At 47.8% G+C, this 18,950-nt stretch overlaps 1 protein-coding gene and 1 pseudogene across 1 annotated transcript; one reads left to right on the top strand and one right to left on the bottom strand.

Moving 5' to 3' along the window:
* Nucleotides 1–1,744: 1,744 nt before the first annotated feature.
* Nucleotides 1,745–10,520, top strand: FOXR1 (forkhead box R1). Its single transcript, XM_087821496.1, has 6 exons — nucleotides 1,745–1,805; nucleotides 7,667–7,741; nucleotides 7,846–8,093; nucleotides 8,314–8,540; nucleotides 9,795–10,033; nucleotides 10,492–10,520. Exons 1-6 carry the CDS (start codon nucleotides 1,745–1,747, stop codon nucleotides 10,518–10,520), a joined length of 879 nt encoding a protein of 292 aa, XP_087677622.1.
* A 5,164-nt stretch (nucleotides 10,521–15,684) lies between these two features.
* LOC107533073 (F-box only protein 8 pseudogene) lies at nucleotides 15,685–17,595 on the bottom strand (annotated as a pseudogene).
* Between the last annotated feature and the right edge of the window lie 1,355 nt (nucleotides 17,596–18,950).

The following is an 18,950-nucleotide window of genomic DNA, read 5'->3' as shown; positions in this document are numbered from 1 at the left end:
TAATGTGCCTCTTGATGTGATGTACTAAGAAGGAAACAACATCACTGCTGTGGCGTTCCTGCCAAAAATCCTTAAGTCTAATTATGACGAAACATCAGATAAACCTTAACTAAGTCACATTCTATGGAATAAATGGCCTGTACTGTTTAAAAATACCAATGTTATAAAAGATTTAAAAGGCTGACTAACTGCTCCAGGTTAAAGGAGCCTAAAGAGACATGGAAATTAAGTGCACTGCATGAACCTGAATTGCATCATAGACCAGAAAACAAATTTTTAAAATGGATTTTTAGAAAGATGGGAGCTGGGGTGGTGGAAAGAGAGACATCAATTTGTTGTTCCACTTATTTATGCATTCAGTGGTTGCATTATTGTCTATGCTGTGACCTGGGATGGGACCTACAAGCTTGGCGTATTGCAACCACGCTCTAATCAACTGAACTACCCAGCCAGGGCTGAAAACAGACTTATATAAAAGACATTATTGGCACAATAAATAAAATTTGAATAGGACTTATACATTAAACATAGTATTAAGTGAATGTTAAACCTTCGAGTTTGATAATTTCCTCATTTCTGATTTCCTGGTTATGTAAGCCAATATCCTCATTTTTAGGAAATACACACTGAAGTATTTATTGGTAAAGAGGCATGATAGGTGATGGGAGAAGATATGCCTTTGGGTGGTGGGCACACAGTGCAATACACAGATCTCATAACATAGAAGCCCACACCTGAAATCTATATGTTCATATTAACCACTGTCACCCCAATAAATTTAATTTTTTAAAAAAGATGCACGATATCTGCAAATACTCTTAAACAGCTCAGGAAAATAAAACATGTTGCCGGCGGCGTGGCTCCGCGGTCGAGCGCCCGTGGGCCAGGAGGTGGCGCTGCAGCCCGGCCCCCGCGGGCGCTCTGGGCTGCGCTTTGCTGTCTCCCTCTCTTCCTCTCTCCGAAATCAATAAAAACGTATTTTAAAATAAATAAATACGTTTAAGTATATATGGAGAGAAAAATTAAAGTGTGATCAGCGTCAATGATCAGTGTAATTGCTGAATTATGGTATTTAGGTATACAGGTGTTCTATAGTATTCTCAGGGTTTTTCTGTAAATTCGAAATTATTAGAAACACAGGGTAAGCCCTGGCCGGTTTGCCCGCTGGTTAGAGCGGCTGCCGGCTGAAGGGGCCGGGCTTGATTCCGGCCACGGGGACAGCCTGGGCCGCAGCCTCCGCGGCGCGGCGCCTGCGGGCGACCATCCAGGCGTGTCTCTCGCAGGGCGTCTCCCCTTCCCCGCTCTGTGGAAAGCAGCGGGAAGATATCCTCGGTGAGGATTAGAAACCGCCGTTTAAGACGTCACCCTGTGGTGCCACCTCCCCGGCGCCCAGTCTGGGTCTTGGCTGAGCCTTAGGACCCACCCAAGCCCCTAGAAAGCGCCGGGCCCGGGCGCTCTCAGGCGGTGGGCGCGCCTCCTCAGTCGCGGCCGCGGGCGTCGAGGGCGGGCGTCGAGGGCGGGCGTCGAGGGCGGGCGTCGAGGGCGGGCGTCGAGGGCGGGCGTCGAGGGCGGGCGTCGAGGGCGGGCGTCGAGGGCCCGCGCGCGCTCCGAGCGGCGCCGAGGAAGCGCGCGGAGGCCGGGCCTCGACGTCCCCGCGCCCGCGCCGAAGGTGGACCTGCCGCCGCGGCGCCGCGGCCTGTGGGCCCGCCTCCACGGCCAGGTCCCGGGGCTGCTGGACTGGGACATGGGCAGCGAGTGCTTCCTGGCCTTCACCACCACGCACCTGCCGGTGGCCGAGCAGAGCCGTGAGCTGCGCGGGGTGGGTGGGGTGCGGCGGGGTGGGCGTGCCGGGCGGCCGGTTGGGGGCCCCGCGGGGCCGGCGCCCTGCCGTGGCCCGGCCGTGCCCGCGGGGCGAGGGGCGCAGGCGCAGGAGCGCCGCCGGGACTGCGGGCCCACGCGGGGCCGCGCCCCCGCCCCCTCGGCGCCTCACCTCGGGCGCGCGGCTGCGGCCCACAGCCCGCCCGGCCGCTGCCAGGTCTGCTCCCCACGGCGCCCGTGGCCGTGGGCGCACCGCCCCGTGGACCCCGGTTCTCTCGTGAAGGTAGAGTAGTGGCAGCGCCGGCCGCGCCGCACCCCGCCTCCGCGCCCTCGGCGCCCGCCGCGTGCGGGTGGACGGCCGGCCGGGCCTCGGCGGCGCGCGAGCCGAGCGGGGGCGACCACCGCCCGCCCCGGAAGCGCCGCCGGCTCGTTCCCCGCGGGCCGGGGCCGCCGCGCTCCTCGTGCTCCCGCCGAGCCGGTGCCCTCGGGCAGCAGTTTGTTTCTCGGTGACCTTAATTTACACGATGCTCGGCGCTTTCCCCGCCTCACGCCGGTTCGTGGCTTTGTCTTGCCGGTGTTTCCGTGAGGACCCCGCGCGCCCCGAGCTGGGCCGGCCGGCGGCAGAGGGCACGTGCCTCAGAGCGCGGCCGGCGCGCCCTGCGCGCAGCAGCCCGTCCTCCGCGCCGCCCTTAGGCTCGATCCTCCTGAGGAATGGAGCCTGCATTGCCCGGCTGCCTGCCGCCATGGTGATGCTGATGAACCTCCCACGTCTTCACTGATTCCAGACTCACTTAGCGAGCAACCCCAGTTAGCCAGGCACTGTTCTAGGCACTCGCGATACATAAAGAGAAAAGCAGACCGGTTGTCATGGAGCTTACATTCTGGGGACAGACAGTCCACATAAAGACTTTATATACTCGTACGTTGTGAGGTGGTAACTGAGATGGGGAAAGGACAGTGAGGAGGGCGTGGGAAGGGGGGGAATGTGGTGGCAGCTACAGTTTTAATAGGGGCATCAGGTTGGGTGTCACTGGGAACATAATATTTGAGCAGCGGGTTTACCTAGGTGAGAGAGTGAGCCAAGAGAACAACATGCAGAGGAAAGGTTTCCCAGGCAGCAGGAATAGCCAGTACAAAAGCCGTAGGAAGGACTGTGCGTGGAGGTTTGAGGGACAGTGAAGAGGCCAGTGAGGCTGGATGACAGTAAACGAGGAGAGTTCCCAGGTGTGGAGCACAGATCGGGAAGAGCTGTCTCACTTGAAGGGCGTTGGAGTTGACTTGAGTGAGATGTGGCGTGGTTGAAAGGGTTTGATTTTTTTTTCTTTAAAGAAAATATATCTTTATTGATTTCAGAGAGAGGAAGGGAGAGAGAGAGAAACATCAGTGATGAGAGAGTCATTGATCGGCTGCCTCCTGCACGCCCCCCCTGGGGATCGAGCCCACAACCTGGGCCTGGGCCCTGACTGGGAATGAACCTCCATCTCCTGGATCATAGGTTGATGCTCAACCTCTGAGCCACACTCGGCCTAGTGGTTGAAAGGTTTTGAGTAAAGGAGAGACAGTCACCAGCTTCATGAGTATGTGACCTGTATAGTTGCATAGGATGGCTATACTTAATTTAATGCACTGCTATAACTGTCTTGAGATTTTTAATGATTTTTTATCACGGAGCTCCACATTTTCATTTTGCACCAGGCCCTGCAAGCTATGTAGCTGATCTGGCATGATCTATATTCTGAAAAGATCACTGTGGCTGCTGTGTTGCGGATACACTGTAGATATAAAGAAACTAGGAACCTAGAAGCCATGAGACTAGTTACTAGAAGACTATTATAGTAATTCAGACAAGAAATGATGCTAGTCTGGACCACCAGGATGTTAGCAAAGGATGTGGTGAGAAGCTAGAACCAACTAGATTTGCTGATAGATTGGATGTGTGGTGTAAGAAAGAGAGATTAGAGGATGATTCCTCCCAAGTTTTTTGGCTGATTAAGTAAGTGGAAGGATGAAATTGCTTTCTACTGAGAGAAGCTTCTGGTAGGACAGGTTTAGGAAGAAATCAGGAATTCTGTTCCAGACATGCTGAGTTGAAATACTTTCTCTATATCCAAGTAGAAGTGTTGAGTAAGCAGATAAATATATACATCTGGAGTCCTGGAGAGAGGTGTGGGCTGCAGATATAAATTTTGAGAGTCTTTCATATAGAGGTGGCATTTAAAGAGTGAGAACGGAGGAGAGAAGAAACAAGGATGAGCCCTGGGGGCGTTACATTGTAAAGAGATTGGAGGGGAGAGAGAGATAACCAACAAAAACCCAGGAAATGGCCATTGAGAATCAAATCTGAGATTGTGGTTCTCAGGAAACCAAGTGAAGAAAGTGTTTCAAGGAAGGAGTGGTCAGATGAGGGGATTGCTGCTGAGAGACCTGGTCAGAGGTGGGCTGACCATTGGATTTAACAGAACAGAGCCTTAATGATATGGTTTTGGTGGAGGAGTGAGGCTGGTTGGCCAGGGCTTGAGAGTGGAAGGAGGGAAAGTGGAGAGAGAAACTATGGGTCATTCTTTCAAGTTCTGCCTCAAAGGAAGGCAAAATGTGGGATGGCGGCCTGGTACAGAAAGCGAGGGCAAAATAAGTTTTTGTTTTTAATATGAGAGAGCTAACAGCATATTTGAATGCTGATAGGGACAAAAAAAATTAATAGGAAAGGGAACAATAGTTGAAACAATTGCCTTGAGAAGGCATGAGGACATCTGTGCCAGAAAGAGAGGGAGGGAGACAGACAGAGGCACTATCCTTTGATCCCACTGAAATCACCTATCTCTTGGTCCTGTCACCATTTTGCTGCTCTCAGTCACTGGATGTCCTCTCTTCTTTGGAATCGTGGTCAAACATGCTCTCTCTCTTGCGTACACCCTTCAGTTCTTTGGCCCTCTAAGGCTTCAAGCACTTGCTGGGCCAAACATTAACCCTGATTAAATCCAACTCTACCAAACCATAGATCAATGGATTAATGATATCAGTGGTATCAAAGGATAGCTGTGGTTGGGAAGGAGGTAGCTGGAAAGATAGGAGATGATGTTTTTCTGTGGTACAAAAATGAGGTTATGGAGAGGTTGCAGTTACTGGTTCAGGTCACGACTGAGAGACTGTCTAAAGTAAATGGAAGGCAGACTCTTTGGAGGGGGAGAGTTCAAAAAGCCAGGTTATTTGGAAAATTGTCTGTGTATTGAAATAGCCAAGACTTAAGACAGACGTGTTAGTGACAGTGAGCCAGGAGCCAAACTCCTCTAAATGAAGGGAGTGACTGAGAGTTTGGTAGATGATAGCAACAATGCAGATTAGGATATAGGTTCCTATAGTACTTGAACTACATACCCAGGAGCAGACAGTCTAGTAAATTCTACTCCTACCTGACTATTCTTCACAGGGGCGGCATTAGCTGCTGTCGGGCCTTCGGTGTAATACAGAATTCTATTTCTCTGCATCTTTGCCAACACATGGTATTATCTGTTTTTATAATTATTGTCAGTCTGATGTAAAGTGTTTTATTTGGTTGTGTTCTTATTACTGGTATGGCTGAGCATCTTGTTAGTCCTTCAGGTGTCCCCTCCTTGTGTATCTTTTTGCCCATTATGGATTTGTGTTGGCTTTTACTTGCAGAAGCTGTCTATCTGTTAGAGAACTAAAAACTTTATGGGTTAAATTTTTTTTCTGTTGAGTTTTATCTGTTGATTTATATTCTTTGTGATTTTTACAATGTAGAACCTATTATAACTATGATAATATCTGCATAAAGCATACAGATTACTTTGAGGGTAATTGACATCTTTAAAGTATGTATTATGTTTTTGCTTATTTACGTCTTTTATGTCCTTAAATAGTGATTGCATCTTTTTCCAATAAGTCCAGTCCATCCTTTGATGGGTTAACCCCTAGAAAGTTTGTAACTTTGGTTGCTATTGCGAACAGTACCTTTTTTTAAAATCCTCACCTGAGGATATGTTTTGTTTTGTTTTTTAAGTATTTTTTTTCTTTTTTAGAGGAATTGGGGGGAGAGAGAGAGAGAGAAACATGGGGGACTAAGCCTGAAACCAGAGCATGCGCCTTGACCAGTATTCGAACCTGCAACCTTTTGGTGCATAGGACAACACTCCAACCAACTGAGCCACTGGCCGGGGCTAAACAATATCTTTTTTTTTCCCCAAAAAAATTGTATTTTCCAGTTTTATAATGCTACTATAGAAGAACAGATTGATTAGTATGTTGTTCTTATTTCCAGCAAACTTCCTGGACTCTTATTGGTTCTAATAATTTATATTGATTTTGTATGGTTTTCTATATTAATCTTTTTTTTTTTTTTGGTAAATAATGGTAGTTTTACCTTTTTCTTCTTCCAACTTTCTATCTCTTGCTACTCTTTCCTTTTTTTGAATACTATGTTGAACATTAGCAATGTAATAGGCATCTTTTCTAATTACTGAGCTCTCCAATAAATACATCATCATTTTCCAGACAAAAACCTACATTCATCTGTAATATGATGACACTCATGAGACAATGAAGGGGCACAACTATCTCCCCCTATTCCCAAGGAGCCAGCATAGTGCCAAACAGATAGCTATAATATATACTTGATTTACTCTTTTTTTAAAAATGTTTTTATTGATTTCAAAAAGAGGAAGGGAAAGGGAGAGATAGAAACTTCAATGATGAGAGAAAATCATCGATTGTCTGCCTCCTGCACATCCCCTACTGGGGATCAAGCTCGAAAACCAGACTTGTGCCCTGACCAGGAATCAAACCGTGACCTCCAAGTTCATGGGTCAATGCTCACCCACTGAGCCACGCTGGCCAGGTTGTACTTGATTTACTCTTAGCCCACTATGTATTCATTCATCTAAATAAGTTGAGCTTCTCCCGTGTTCCAGGCAGTGAACAAGACAGACTCGGAGATAGACTCTAAGCAAGTAATTACAATAAAATGTGTGCGTGGGAGTGTTTGGACAGGTAGGTGGTCAGCGAAGGCCTGCTTTGGAAAGATGTTTAAACAGAGACATGATGGGTGAGTAGCAATTCCATGGGAGCAGGAAGAAGGAAACAGCTTGCAGGAAGGCTAGAGTCTAGAGTGTGGTCCGTTGGAGAGCCTGGGAGGAATGGCTCACCACTGATGGGGAGATGGGGCCTTTTAGACCATCTCAAGGAATATCTTTAGATTTGGCCCAAAGACAATGGAAAGCCATCTCAAAGCTTTACACAGCCGGCTGACAAGACTGGACTAACATCTTAGGAAGATCATTCGTACTGCAGTGCGATGGGTCAGAGTTGATAAAAGGCCTTCTGGGCTGGAGGGCGTGGTGGCTGACTGGGCGTGGCTGTGGGGGAGAGGAGTTCAGAGTGACTTCCAAGTCTCCGGCCTGAAAGGCTGGCTAGGTGGCAGTGCCAAGCACTGAGACGAGGAATACAGGAGGCAGGGGAGGAAGATGGTGTTTAGTTTTAGAAATGTTCAAAGTGCCCGTAGGTTATTCAAGTAAAAACATCCTATGGGGACTTGTAATTAAGGGCCAGTAGAGAAGTTTGGATAAAGATTTGAAAGCCTTAAGTTTATAGATGGCGACTGAAGCCACAGGCGTCCGTTGGATCATTCAAGAGCAGTAGACATAGTGGGAGAACAGAAGACGGCAGAGGTGGATGGGAAGGTCAGAGGAGTAAGGAGAAACCTAGTGGCATGTGCTGGCATAACTGCCCCAGCAGGGCCCATAGCCCCATCCCAGAAAGCTTTAAGGCCCAGGACCCTGGGGCCACAGTGGAAGTGCGAGGACATTTTGACCCTCTTCTGTCTTTTTGCCAGTTGCCAGATATAAACTCCGTGTAGTTGAGCCACCAAAGCTACCTGTGGGGAAAAAGCCCACCCCTGATAAAGATGGTGAGTAGTGAGAATGCGCCCTCTGACATGGATGGCCCTGTGGCCTGGGCGGGACACCCAAAGCCAGTGAGCTAAGGCACATAATCTATTTTTTCTCTGCACAGGTCCAGATATTGAGCCCAACCTGTGGATGTGGGTAAACCCTAACATCGTGTTTCCCCCTGGAAAGCTGGAGGCCCCACAACCTAGTAAGGGGGAGTATCTGACAAGCACACTCCCCTCCCCTCAGCTGCCCCCAAAAGAGGAAGACTTGGCCAACTGTTCAGAGGCCAAACCAGTGAAGCCGCTGCCTCCGTCCCCCAGGCGGCATCCTTTCCCCACGAGGCAGTTTGCTTCCCCCAGCAGCCGGGAGGTAGGGATTTCTGAGGTTGTAGGCTGGGTGGGCAAAGGGATTGTGCATCAGAGTTCTGGCTCTTAGGGATAACACAGGGTTAATGGGTTCAGAAATTAGCTGTGTCCTTGGGTTGGGGAGCAGTCCAGATGGTGGCCCTAGACCACTACCCCTTCCTGCCATTGTATCCTGGAGTAGGGGCCATGGAGTCAGGACCAGTTCTGACTCTGTGCTCCTCTAGCTCACAGAAGAGGAGGAGGCTAAGGACCAGGATGACAGCTCCTCTGTGGCTCTCCTGTCCCCTCACAAAAGGGCTCCCCTCCAGAGTCGGAGGCTCCGGCAAGCCAACAGACAGGAGGGGAGGCTCTGGTCCCGGCCCCCTCTCAATTACTTCCACCTAATTGCACTGGCACTAAGAAACGGTTCCCCCTGTGGCCTCAACGTGCAGCAGATCTACAGTTTCACTCGGTACGTGCTGGGGGAGGTTGTGAGGAAGGGGAGGGAGGGGCAGGGTCCTAGGTCTGAAGCCTTCCACTCTGCCCCAGCCCTTGGCTGCTGCCTGGGTTTTACCATCTGGATCTGAGAGGATAAGTGTATTCCCAGTTCTCCTTACCCAGGCATTGGTTCTGGGTTGTCCCTGAACGTGTGTCCACATATCACATGTATAGGAAGATATGCACCCCCACCCACTTTCACATTAGAGAACTCATTACTTTTTATATCTTAGTTCTTTAAAACATAAACTCACCTGGGTAATAAATTCTTCCACCTCCCACTCAAGATTATCTAGTATAAAGTCTAGGTTCCCCAACAGTCTCTCACATGCTTTCCCTTGGGGTTTTGTGTGTTTTTTTAAAAATATATCTTTATTGATTTCAGAGAAAGGAAAGGAGAGGGAGAGAGAGAGAAACATCAATGATGAGAGAGAGTCATTGATCGGCTGCCTCCTGCACGCCCCCGACTGGGGATCAAGCCCGCAACCCAGGCATGTGCCCTGACCGGGAATCGAACCCCGATCGCCTGGATCCTGGGTTGACGTTTAACCGCTGAGCCACGCCCGGCTGGGCTCCCTTGGGTTTTTCGTGAGGTTTTTTGGTGTGTGTTTTTAAATATGTTTTTATTTATTTCAGAGAAGGAGGGAGAGGGAGAGATAGAAACATCAACGATGAGTCATTGATCAGCTGCCTCCTGCACGCCCCCTCCTGGGGACCACATGCTTTTCCTTTGGACTATACTGCCTGGCATAGCTCCCTGTACCCCCAGGGGCACCCAGTTGAGAAGGGATTTACATTTAGCTCTGGTAGTCATGCACACATGAGTGTGAGAAGTTTCTCACACCTTTTCCTATGTCCGAAGAGTCTCAGAATACTAATCCTCAAGTGGTATCCCTCCTTGACCAGGATTCCTCTTACAGGAGCTGATTGGCCTCATTTATGCTTTGTTCCTGTTGCAAGTCCAAGTCCCAAGATCTCAGGGAGGGAGGGTAATGAGCCTAGGAATCGGGACAGTAAAACGGTTTCAAAGGTGAGGGTCTGTACAAGAAACACACCAGGTGGAGGTCTGGCCACACGCTCAGTCAGCAAAGAGCAGTTTAGGCCAGCTTGCCATTCTCCACCTGGAGAGGAGGGCTGAGGTTCCTGGCCCCTGGGGGAAAACATGCTCAAGGATAGGGAATGGCCCACAGGAACTGTGCCTTTCCTTACCACTCCTCCCTGTCCACAGACAGCATTTCCCCTTTTTCCGGACTGCTCCCGAGGGCTGGAAGAATACCATCCGTCACAATCTCTGTTTCCGAGACAGCTTTGAGAAAGTTCCAGTCAGCATGCAGGGTGGGGCTAGTGCATGGCCTCGATCCTGCCTCTGGAAGTTGACCGAAGAGGGACACCGCCGCTTTGAGAAGGAGGCCCGAGCTTTGGCCTCCACTCAGCTGGAAAGTATCCAACAGTGCATGAGCCAGCCAGGTGTGAGGCCCTGTCATGTGTGTGTGTGGGGGGGGGGACGGACCATGAAGATCCTGACCTAAGGCTGAATATGCAAGGAGGGAACCTGGGCCACACCATGGGGGTACCTTCTGTAGGAAGGGGAGAGGATAGCAGTGGTCTGAAACCCTGGGGTGATGCCTGCCTAAGGTGGGATCCCACACACAATCATGGGACTTGAGGTACAGAGAGCTAATGGAGAAACAGCTAAGGTACAACTGGTCCTATTCACAGTCCAGCAGCCTAGGGAAATGGTGGCCACACAATGTCAGAGCATGGTGTGAGAGTTTATATACACAAAGGGCTTTTTCTTTTCCTGGATACCAGCTGGCATGTGGGCCTTCAGAGAGAAGACCATCTACTGTGAGAGGGCATTCCAGGCTTAGGGAACAGCAACTGCAAAGGGCAGATAGACTCCTTTGACTCTTTTTTTCTTACAGATGTGATGCCCTTCCTGTTTGACCTTTAAGTCCAAGAAGCAAGCCCATGCCGTATTAAAGTTACCTGCAGCAGCCTGGTGTGCGTGCGTGTGTGTGTGTGTGTGTGTGTGTGTGTGGTGTGTGTGTGTGTGGTCTCTGAGGATGGGAGAAAAGGTAGAGGTGGACGTCAGCTCTGAGGTTGGACGTGGGATGCCCTCAGAGCTAATGGGTGCTCCAGAGGCAATGGGGCAGTGCCTGGTGTGCAGCAAAGGGATCCCTGCTCTTCTTTCCTCAAAGGAAGAAAATACCCCCTTTTGGGATCCTGGAGCAATGACCACTTCTCTGGGTTATGATGATAGTCGGGAGATGCTAGCTCATAGCAGCCAGCCCTGCAAAAGGCCCAAAGCACACCTGCCCACAGGAGTAATCAGCTGGGGACAGTAAAGAGAAGCCTGGGGAAACACATTTATGGGGCAGCTGAAGGAAGACAAACCCTCATAGGCCGTGAAGGAGCAGTGAGAAAGATGAGAGGAAAGAATTTCTTGAAAAAGGGCGTGGCTCAGCAGTTGAGCATCCACCTCGGATCCAGGAGATCGCAGTTCAATTCCCAGTCAGGGCACAAGCCCGGGTTGTGGGCTCGATCCCCGATCCAGGGCATGTAGGAGGCAGCCGATCAATGACTCACATCATTGATGTTTCTCTCTCTCTCCCCTCTCCCTTCCTCTCTCTGAAATCAATGAAGATATATTTTTAAAAAAGAAAAGGAAAAGGGAGTCGTCAGGCTCGTCTCATTTCCTCCATTTAGCCATTGGGATGGAACTGAGAGCTGAGGTGCATGCTCTTTCCCTGTGCCACTGGTCACCACCATACCCTCAGCAGAAGCCAGAGCACTTGTGGGTCCTGGTCCTTAGAGGCTGCAGATCCCAGCTGGGGTTGTGGCTTTCCTGGGTGTGGGAGACCATGTTTAGGGCAGGGTCAGCTGCCAGCCTCAGGTCTGAGGGGAGTGGGGGACAAGTAAGAAAGGAATGAGGGTCAGAGCTGTGTCAGGATGTCACAGGCATTTAGCTGGTGCTTGAAGATAATGGATTTACTACCAAGCTGAGATGACTGTTCTCATTCCCTCTCCTGCTTTGCCCTCACCAGCCAACAGGCCTGCACAGAAGCATGGCTCTACACTCAAGATAGTCCGCTCCAGGGACTGGGCATCCTCCTCTCCAGAGGTGGCAGTGGGTGGTGCTTGAGTCTTGAGAATGGCTCCCTTGCCCAGGGCCTCCCAGGAATCTGCAGTCAGCTGGGGTTGAGGGCGCCTCACTCCCCCTTTCCTCCCTGCCCTGCTTGCCTCGCTGCCAGCACTGGGGCAGCCACTGCATCTTTGTTCCAGGAGAACCCACCTCAGGCAGGCACTTCACCTTGAGCATCAGGGTCCTGATCAGGAAATGAGTTAATAGATGCCTCTCTTTCAGTACCAGAGTGGGAAACAAGTGGGGTGGAGTCAAATGCTTCCTACTGAACCTAGTTCACAGCGGAAGCTAAATAGACGGTACTGACTTATTGTTCATTGTGCCATCTAGTTACGAATCTCCTCCGTTCCAGATGCTGGTGGGCTAATCATGGCCTGGCTCTACTTTGAGCCCTTGACAGCTCTTAGTGGTTGCCTGCACCTCACTGCTGCTGGTAACACTCTGATGTTTCACGTTTGACTCCCAGCTCTGCTCCCTCAGCAGATAACCTGTCCTCCTGTGCAATATCTTCTTCACATGTTTTCTTAACATTCCTAAACTGGTTTTTTTCTAATGCAAAATGGGGATACTAAAAATATGCAGATTTGATTTGGGATCTGAATAGGACAAGGGAAAGCAGGCAGTCTCGTGCCCGGCACATTGAGTGCTTAGTGCTCACTTGCAGGTTTCATCTGTACCTTAAGGAGTGGATACCATTTTCTTCTTCATCTCTGAGTTGTGATAGTCATACATATTTGAGGAGTAGCCTTCATTTCCTGTCCACTTATTCACCCCTTAATCCTTTGCAGTCTCTCACTGTGAAATCCAATTGCCAGTTCCCTGGTCTCTGAAATGTGGTATTCCTGAAAAAGCATGGCCCCTGCCCTACCAGACCAAAATCTCCACCTTTGAAGAAAGGGCCATTTGCTTGCTTGTCTTGCACATTTTGGTAACATATCAAATCCCACCCTGCTGACCTCTCCACTCCCACCACCACCTCCACCTCCACACTACAGCTGGTGCATTCACTCCCCAACACGCACCAGAAATGGAGAAGTGCTAGGCCAGGAGCTCTCACTGAGCCTAGGGGACTGTGGCTGCCCAAAAGATTTGGGGTGGTTGTGGGCATTGGGAGTCAGACCCAGGAATATCAGATGTCCTCAGACAGGCGTCAGTTTCTCACCCTGAAGAACTGACCCTCATACCTCAGGCCATTTTTAAGAATCTGAGAATCTAACTTAGTTTTACACCTAAGCAGAAAATATTTGTTGCATCATTTTAATATAATTTCCCAGGAATGCAACTATTATGTAAAAATGAAGATTGTATTGTTTGGTTTGGAATTTTACCAAGAGTTGTCTGCCATTTTGGAAAATCACTTCACTGACAGCAAAGCTGCTCTGGCAATTAAGTCACCCGTACCACGTGCCTTCTCTCTGTTTGTGTCTGCTGTACTCAGGGATTCTACACGTGTAAACAAATATTTAGTTATTATTTCAAGGTAGCCTATATAAAAAAGTATTTTCTTTTTAAATACGCTTTTTATTGATTTCAGAGAGAGGAAGGGAGAGAAACATCAATGATGAAAGAGTCATCATTGATCAGCTGCCTCCTGCACACCCCCGACTGGGTACCGAGCGCCCAGCCTGGGCATGTGCCCTGACCAGGAATCGAACCGCTATCACCTGGATCCTAGGTCAGTGGTCAACCGCTGAGCCTGGTTGGGCTAAAAGTATTTTCAATAGTTATTTAAATATCTCTTAAGTATGTCCTAATTTCTAACTCATGTTTTCAAATATAGTTTATCCATTGAAATATCATAAATTTATCTCCCTTTATCTTTGTTATATTATAGTTAGAGTGTTGTATTGCTCTTTTTAAAATTATATGTGTAGGTAGGTTATTTTATAAGATTCATTTCAGGGTGTAAAGATAGTCTTACAAAATATTTGCTCACTTCCTAGACTGTTAAGGCTGATGGGAGAGAACCACAAAACCAAGCAATGCTTACCATCCAGTCCCTGTCTCAGAGGCCCTTACCCACATGACACTGGCAGTCAGTGAGAATGATACAATGGCATAAGTCAAGTTCGTGTCTAAACCCCCAGAGCCTAGTGAGAATGCAGTTTGCTGTGAATCGTCACTAGTAACTTCTCTAACAGGCAGATCCACATTCTCTGGAAGTGCAGAGAAGGTAGCAGTTAGCTCTGCAGTTGCTGGGAAGACCTCTCACATGAAGCCTTAGCACTGGGTTTTGTTTCCAGGTCCAGATAACAGCAATTCTGCAGAAGTGCTCAAAGCTAGCCGTGCCCTGCAGGGACTGAGGTGGGGCTGGGGAAAGAAGGGGTGGGGAGGGCTGATGGTGCCACCAGGAGGCGGAGGTGGGTGTCAGGGAGGTGGGGAAGCAAGGATGGGGTGGGAAGCAGTGAGCAGTGCCGAGGAAAGGGACAGACAGGCCTCAGCCCAGCCGGAGCAGATGGGGAACACCTCCCCTAGTCCCTCTTGAGATGCTGTGCTGTTTCTCCTGTACTGTCCGGATGCTAATTTTTATGTGCTATCCACTGGAAGAATGGCTGGAGGGACCAGGTCACCAGTGTCCCTCACTCTGAGCCCACTCAGCACTCTGCAACCTGGGCTCCCTCTCCTACCACCCTGGTCTCTAGCTCCCAGGCAGAGGCATCATCTGATTCAGCCCTAATTTGTCCAGCTCCTCTGCACGCGTGCATCCTTCCCCTGCCCACATTCTTGTCAGTGCCTGGTTTAAGTCTCAAGTGCCCCCAACAGGCAGCAGTTCAGGAAGAAAGAACAAAACATAGCCTTGTGGGAAAAATGACCCTGAGAAAAACCTGCCTTTACCCATTTTACCCCCAAAAGACTATCAGACTCCTACCCTCATTTCCTCTTTTTCACTCATCCAATGATTATTTGTTTTCAGTTTTCAATACTCCAGGCCCTTCGTCAGGTGCCAGGGATATGGGTCCTCCTTCACAGTGTCAGCCTAGATGGAAAGACCTGTTGGCAGGTAACTGCTGTAGTCCAGGTGGGCCAGGATAGTGGCAGCAGCAGTAGAACTGGAGAGAAGCAGACTGATGTGATGATGAATTTTGGAGGTAGAATCAACAAGTCAGCAGGACTGACTGGATGCAGGAGGAAAGAATGACTCGGGTTTTGGGGTTAAGTAACTGGGTGAGTGATGACAGGAAGCCTGTAGGAGCGGCAGATTTAAGCAGTTCTGTTTAGGATCTGTGAGGCATCAGGGTGGTTATGTCAAGTAGGTCATTGTTATGTCAGAGTTGAGAAGATATGTCTGAGCTGAAGATATAAATACATTTGAGCGTCACTGGGATACAGACAGTATTTAAACCATGTTCTATTTATTGGCATAGGAACGTATCCACAGTACATTTTTTGGAGTAAAAAACCCAGCAGAACAGTATGCTCGATATGATTCTAAAGGTGGCAGAAATTATTGTTCATATGTAAAAATATGTTTCAGCATAGAAAATGTCTTGAAGAATATAGGTATCAAACAGCAGTAGTCAACTTTGAGGATTGGGGGTGGTAAGAGATACGGAGGACAATCACTTTATAACCTCTGTACAGTTTCTTGATGTTTTTTAATACTCACCTGAGGATTTTTTTTTCCATTGCTTTCCAGAGAGAGTAGAAGGGGGAGAGGAGAAACATCGATGTGAGAGAGACACATGGATTGGTTGCCTCCCACAAGAGCCCCAGAGGGGATCAAGCCTGCAACTGAGGTACATGCCCTTTGCCAGAATTGAACCCAGAACCCTTTAGTCCATGGGCCAATGCTCTAACCATTGAACAAACCAGCTAGGATGTACAGATTTTTTTAACAAGATATTTTTACCATTTTTGTTTTTTATTTTTTATTTTCCCATCTTTAGAGTATAAGGTCAATTTAACAGTCTTAAACAGCTGTGAAAGACAGTGGCTCTGCTTTGTGCAAAACATGATAAGCAAAATTAAGAAAAATTCTGCAAAATTCTTTAGTTCCTCAAGAAAGTTACTAAAAAAGAAAATAGTAAAAGAAAATATTGTACACTCAAGCTTGACTGTATCCAGAAGGTAGAAAAATTGGCACTAATGTGACCCCCATATCTGCTAAATAAGTCCTTGGGTAGCTTTAGTTTGAAAGTTAACCTAGTAACTGTGCTTTTGTGCAGCCACATGGCCAGTAAGGCAGGTGCTGTCACAAAGGTGCCCTACAAAACCTTCACTAATACTTTGAGCAGCATGATGAGTATTTGAAATAAATTCTCGTTCTGGCAGTTTATCCTTCACGTGAGGGCTAGTGAGGTAGATGGAAAGGAGAGTCAAAGGGTAGCATGGTACACAGACAGCTTCAGGACTAAGGCCAAGTTCTCGCATGAAATCAGGGTTACAAGCACAGAATGTATGTAAGAACTGTTATAAGAGTTTCAGGATATTCCCCATGCTCTTCAGGGCCATGGATGTGAAGAAAAAATTCTCTGTGGATTGGAGAAGAACTGATTTCTAAAATTATGCAGTGTTACCAGGTCATCCAAGACAGCTTTCCTTTCATCAAAGTAGATTCTCAGTTTTTTTCAATTTAGTGTTCTTGTACAGAAGATCAACTTTGCTACTCCTTTGGTGAATCGTCTAGGATGCCCTTGGACATGAAGTAGTTCACTCCCTCCTTTGGATTGGCATTAAAGGTAAGGCTGCCTTCATCCAGCTGCATATATAATTTTCTAAAAGAAAATCCTATAGGTGGGTTGTATTATATATAGAACAGTGACCCCAAGTGGATTTACACAACCCTTGCCACAGAAGTCCATCATTAGTGAGATCCTGCCGAACACATGAAGATAAACAGAGGTCAATTGCATTCAGGTAGGACAAGATTACCATCTTAGCTCAGGAGGCAACATTTCCAAATTAATGAATCCTTCCTGTTCTTTCCTTGTCTTAAAGAGGTGATATAGATCAATGCCTCCCTGGATTTGTTTACCATGACTGGTGTTAGAAATGCTGCTGGCAGCCATCCTCCTGGTCTGCTCTCTGCTGAGGTAGCTTTCCTGCTGGAGCTGCTGGTTTCTGGCCACTCTCCACAGCCCCTGACCCACCTGCGAGCCTGATACTGGAGGCCAGCTGGGCAAGTGTGGAGTCTGTTGGGAAGGCTGCCAGGAAGAGCAGTCTGGAACGCTCTGAAATGGGCTGAAGCTGCTGTCCCACAAGCAGAATTTCTTCCTTCTGGCTCTTTTTACAATTTTTAAATAAAACTATCTATTAGCCTGTTTTGTAGTTTCATACTACTAATTAGTAGGCTGTTAGCTGCATGCTTCATAGGCTCTTTCCTTGCTCAAATTCCCATCTCAAGGGCATCTTAACCCCAGGTGCCTGGAGTTTTGATGGTTTTAACTTAATTTGACAAACATGCATAGAAGACCACTTTATGTTAGTTCCAGGGATTCAGGCATGAACAAGGCAGTCCCTGCACTTGAAGAGCTTTTCAACTATTTGGTTTTCAACTGACTACTAAATGCAAATGATAGGATGAGCAACAGACATTGTAATTGAGAAATTAATTCTGCAGGGACACCTCTGGAAGTCTTCACAAAAGGGGTGACATTTAACTTACTCAATAATGAACTGATATGAGAGCGTATGAATGGACTGAGAGCTTACCATGTGCCAGGCAAAGTCACCAGCCTCATGGAAATTCCATTCTAGTTCATATTTTAGAACTTTCTAGAATAGAAAAAAACTATCAGGCAGATTCACCCAATGGCCGGAGATGCTGAAGTGCATAGGAGCAATAGGACTGCTGAAATACAGATGCTCCTCAACCTATGAGAAGTTGAAAATATACATCTAAAATGCATTCAGTACTACATTACAGAGAATTGTTTACCCTCATGATTACGTGGCTGGCTGGAAGCTGTGGCTCCCTGCTGCTGCCCTGGGTCACAAGAGAGTTTTGTACCAAATATTGCTTGCTCTGGAAAAGATTAACACTCAAAATTCAAAGTACAGTTTCTATTGAATGCATATCGCTTTCACACCATCAATTTTTTGCACCAAAAATTTTTAAATTTTATAATTTTAAAATTATAAAATAAAAAAATTCTAAGTGGAACCACTGTTAAGTCGGGACCATCTGTATTGATTAAAAGGAGGGAGGTCAGGAAAGGGGGAGGGGAGTGACAGAGCAGACTGAAAAGGAACTTGGGAATCATACTGTAAAAGCCTTTGAAGTCATGCTGGAAAGTTTAGATTTTTTTCAGGAGGCAAATAGTCAGGATTGCCAATTTATGTTAGTTCTTTATGAGGCCTTCTTAAGACCCACGGCTGGAGGATGAATGGAGTTGAAACAGACCAGGCACAGGGAAGCCAGCTAGAAAGATTTTACACGAATCCAAGCAAGCAATGAAGGTAATTAGAAGAAGGTATGCTCTAGGAGTATAAAAAATGAAAGACAGACTTTAAACATATCAGAAATCCTGTAAAACAACTTGTGCAGGGTGGATATGGGGATTTAGTAAAAAGGAGTGCAAAAGATAACTCACCCCAAACTGCAGGCCTTTGCTTGGTGGCATCATTCACTAGGGGGATAAAAACAAGAGATGTCCCCAAAAGGAAGGCAAGTCCCATCTCACAAAAGTCCGGTTCAGATGGCAGCTGAATTAATATCTGGTGGTGGGGAGCTTTAGGGAAATAGTTTCAAAGGCAAAATTGCAGATGGCTAAGAAGTTAGTAAAAGTCGAAGCAGGTAGTGTAGACTACTCTAAGCAGCTTTGGAACATATGTGGAAACACGGCTGGTTTGATCCCTGGTTGTGGTGTGACAGAATGAGAGGTCTTGGAAAGTCTAGTGAAGTAATAGTAATAGTGAGGTAATAGTAACAGAGTGTGGAGGAAATATTTCGACCATTCAATGTGTGAAGTGAAGCCAAGAGGACCTAAGACCTAAACCAGTGTTCTCAGACTTGATTAAGCATCAGAATCACACAGGGCTCATTAAGCCACAGATAGCTGGACCCCACACCAGTTTCTGATTCAGAAAGTCTGGGGTAGGGCCCAAGAATCTGCATTTCTAACGGGCTCCCAGATGCTGATGTTGCTGATCTGGAGGCCACACACACTTTGAAAACCACTGGCCTAGGGCAGCTGGCAGCTGGCAGATGCTAAGCAATTATCTGCATGAATGGATAAGAGGAGTCATTTTCAGGAATGGGAGTCTTCATGTAGTTAAAAGACCAGATGGAAGGTAAGG

Source organism: Miniopterus natalensis, chromosome 11 (assembly GCF_054644295.1).
Source record: "Miniopterus natalensis isolate mMinNat1 chromosome 11, mMinNat1.hap1, whole genome shotgun sequence".
Taxonomy (NCBI): domain Eukaryota; kingdom Metazoa; phylum Chordata; class Mammalia; order Chiroptera; family Miniopteridae; genus Miniopterus; species Miniopterus natalensis.
The sequence above is the reverse complement of the archived record's forward strand: the minus strand, read 5'-3'. Positions and strand labels throughout refer to the sequence as shown.